A 3173-nucleotide genomic window follows, 5' to 3' on the forward strand; every position below is an offset into this window, starting at 1 on the left:
ACAGCCCCACAGAGGACAACAGCCCCACAGAGGTCAACAGCCCCACAGAGGACAACAGCCCCACAGAGGACAACAGCCCCACAGAGGACAACAGCCCCACAGAGGTCAACAGCCCCACAGAGGACAACAGCCCCACAGAGGACAACATCCAGCCCCACAGAGGACAACAGCCCCACAGTGGACAACAGCCCCACAGAGGACAACAGCCCCACACAGAGGACAACAGCCCCACAGAGGACAACAGCCCCACAGAGGACAACAGCCCCACAGTGGACAACAGCCCCACAGAGGACAACAGCCCCACAGTGGACAACAGCCCCACAGTGGACAACAGCCCCACAGAGGACAACAGCCCCACAGAGGACAACAGCCCCACAGTGGACAACAGCCCCATAGTGGACAACAGCCCCATAGTGGACAACAGCCCCACAGAGGACAATAGCCCCATAGAGGACAACAGCCCCACAGTGGACAACAGCCCCACAGTGGACAACAGCCCCATAGTGGACAACAGCCCCACAGAGGACAATAGCCCCAGAGAGGACAACAGCCCCACAGTGGACAACAGCCCCACAGTGGACAACAGCCCCATAGTGGACAACAGCCCCACAGTGGACAACAGCCCCACAGTGGACAACAACCCCACAGTGGACAACAGCCCCATAGTGGACAACAGCCCCACAGTGGACAACAGCCCCACAGTGGACAACAGCCCCACAGTGGACAACAGCCCCATAGTGGACAACAGCCCCACAGTGGACAACAGCCCCACAGTGGACAACAGCCCCATAGTGGACAACAGCCCCACAGTGGACAACAGCCCCACAGTGGACAACAGCCCCACAGTGGACAACAGCCCCACAGTGGACAACAGCCCCACAGTGGACAATACTATAGTGCAGAACACAACAGAGAAGGACACTACACTGAAGGACACTACATTGAAGAACACTACAGAGAAGGACACTACATTGAAGAACTCTACAGGGACGCTGGATGTGGACACCGTCAATGGTAAGGTTAACAGAACCGTTTCCTGTTTCTCTGTTCTCCACTTCCACTCACTCCTGCTCCGTAGACTTAGACAGACTTACTTCAATTCCCTAAGTCTGTTCACTGTTCACTGTTGTGACTGCATCCCCACCCTGACACTAGCTCTGTCTATCCACAGGGAACGCCACAGATATCAATTACAACAGGTAAGACTGCCCACTGTCACTGACCTGCCTTGCTCTTTGTGTTTAATCCCCCCCGCAGCCAACACAACACTTCTACTCGCTTAGTAATTCATTGTCATTGATTGGATTTATAAAGCACTTTTGTAGTACGCTCGAAGCACTTAGTGCTTTAGTTAGCTGACTAGTCAAACACAGTGGCATTATCAAACCGCGTTGAATATATTCTATTGTGAACCTGAGGCCTGACACTGACACACACTCCTACACTTGTCCCTCGCTGCTTTCCGTCACATGTGTTTCTGGTTTCCCTCCTGCTGCTACGGCCTTTCTTCCTGACTGCCGACTGTTTTCCCTGCCCTGGCGCTGTGGTATAGCTTGTCTCTGATTGTCCACTCTGCTGCTGTGTCCAGGAGTGATGTGCAGCACTGCGACAACCAGAACCAGGACAGCCCAGCCAAGCTGCACCACGTCATCCAACCAGAACAGGCTACCAGCTAGTGACCCAGCTCCTCACGTGAGGGAGGAAGGGAATAGGGAGAATATTGAATGAGTATTTCATAACAGACATAATCTAAGATGGCAGATTCATTTACTTGTGTATTTCTATACACCTGCCCTCTCCGTCTCTCTCTCTCAATTCAATTTCAATTTCAATTTAAGGGCTTTATTGGCTTGGAAAGTGAACTAGATAAACTCTAGATCTCTCTTTCTCTCTCCTTTTCTCTCTCTCTCTCTTTGTCGCTCTCTCTTTCTCTCCCTCTCGCTCTCTTTCTTTCTCTCTTTTCTCTCTCTCTCTCTTTGTCGCTCTCTCTTTCTCTCCCTCTCGCTCTCTTTCTTTCTTTCTTTTCTCTCTCTCTCTCTTTGTCGCTCTCTCTTTCTCTCCCTCTCGCTCTCTTTCTCTCTCCTTTTCTCTCTCTCTCTCTTTGTCGCTCTCTCTTTCTCTCCCTCTCGCTCTCTTTCTTTCTCTCTTTCTCTCTTCTCCCTCTCGCTCTCTTTCTTTCTCTCTTTTCTCTCTCTCTCTCTTTGTCGCTCTCTCTTTCTCTCCCTCTCGCTCTCTTTCTCTCTCCTTTTCTCTCCCTCTCTCTTTGTCGCTCTCTCTTTCTCTCCCTCTCGCTCTCTTTCTTTCTCTCTTTTCTCTCTTTTTCTCTATCTCCCACTCTCATTTCTCTCTTTCTCTCTCTCCCTCTCATTTTCTCTCTCTCTCTCTCCCTCTCTTTCGCTCACTCTCCCTCTCTCTCTCTTTGTCTCTATTTCTGGGAAACAGAGGGAGGGGGAGAAAAATATATTGATGTGAATATATAAATATATGAATATATTTATTCAGAGTTCCATATGGTGAGCGAGCCAATCACAGACCTAATATTGGGTCCATATAAGATGTATTGTTATTATGGCTTCATCTTGCCTTCTGATTGGCTAGGAGGAAATGCATCATATTAAATGTGATTTCAGGATATTTAGCTAATTAGACTAGTGAAATTCATCCCACAGTTTTTCACAATAAAGATTCCATATCAGACATAAAATGTATGCCTGGTGCTGTTTATGGGATTCATTGCATTGTTTCTCTCTCTCTCTCTCTCTCTCTCTCTCTCTCTCTCTCTCTCTCTCCAGGCGTCCGGTTCTGCCAAGACCGCCCTCATAAATCTGCATGCTGCTGATCAGTGACCTTCTGATCTCCCTCTCCTCCCCTCTTTCCCAGTAAGACCGTCTCTCTCCCTCTCCAGCCCCCTCTGCCAGTAAGACCGTCTCTCTCCCTCTCCTCTCCCCCCTTTCCCAGTAAGACGGTCTCTCGCCCTCTTCCTCTTTCCGTAGAACTCTCTGTAGCCCTCCCCCTCTCCCGCTCTCCTCCTTTCCCCCCTCTCCCTCTCTCCCTCTCTCCCCCTCTCCCCCCTCTCCTCTCTCCCCCTCTCCTTCTCTTCCTCTCCCCCCTCTCCCTCTCTCCCCCTCTCCCCCCTCTCCCTCTCTCCCCCTCTCCCCCCTCTCCCTCTCTCC

The 3173-nt window shown here is 50.8% G+C and overlaps 1 protein-coding gene across 1 annotated transcript in view; it reads left to right on the forward strand.

The window, feature by feature from the left end:
- The window catches only part of LOC139369935 (kinesin heavy chain-like), a 134148-nt gene extending 131175 nt beyond the window's left edge, over positions 1–2973 (forward strand). The window contains exons 27-31 of the mRNA XM_071109219.1: positions 543–665; positions 915–1014; positions 1172–1199; positions 1589–1692; positions 2793–2973. Of these exons, the coding sequence (XP_070965320.1) occupies positions 543–665; positions 915–1014; positions 1172–1199; positions 1589–1676 (339 nt within the window). The 3' untranslated portion in view covers positions 1677–1692; positions 2793–2973. The remainder of the gene's footprint in view (positions 1–542; positions 666–914; positions 1015–1171; positions 1200–1588; positions 1693–2792) is intronic.
- Positions 2974–3173: the final 200 nt, after the last annotated feature.

This window comes from Oncorhynchus clarkii, chromosome 17 (assembly GCF_045791955.1).
Source record: "Oncorhynchus clarkii lewisi isolate Uvic-CL-2024 chromosome 17, UVic_Ocla_1.0, whole genome shotgun sequence".
Classification (NCBI taxonomy): Eukaryota; Metazoa; Chordata; class Actinopteri; order Salmoniformes; family Salmonidae; genus Oncorhynchus; species Oncorhynchus clarkii.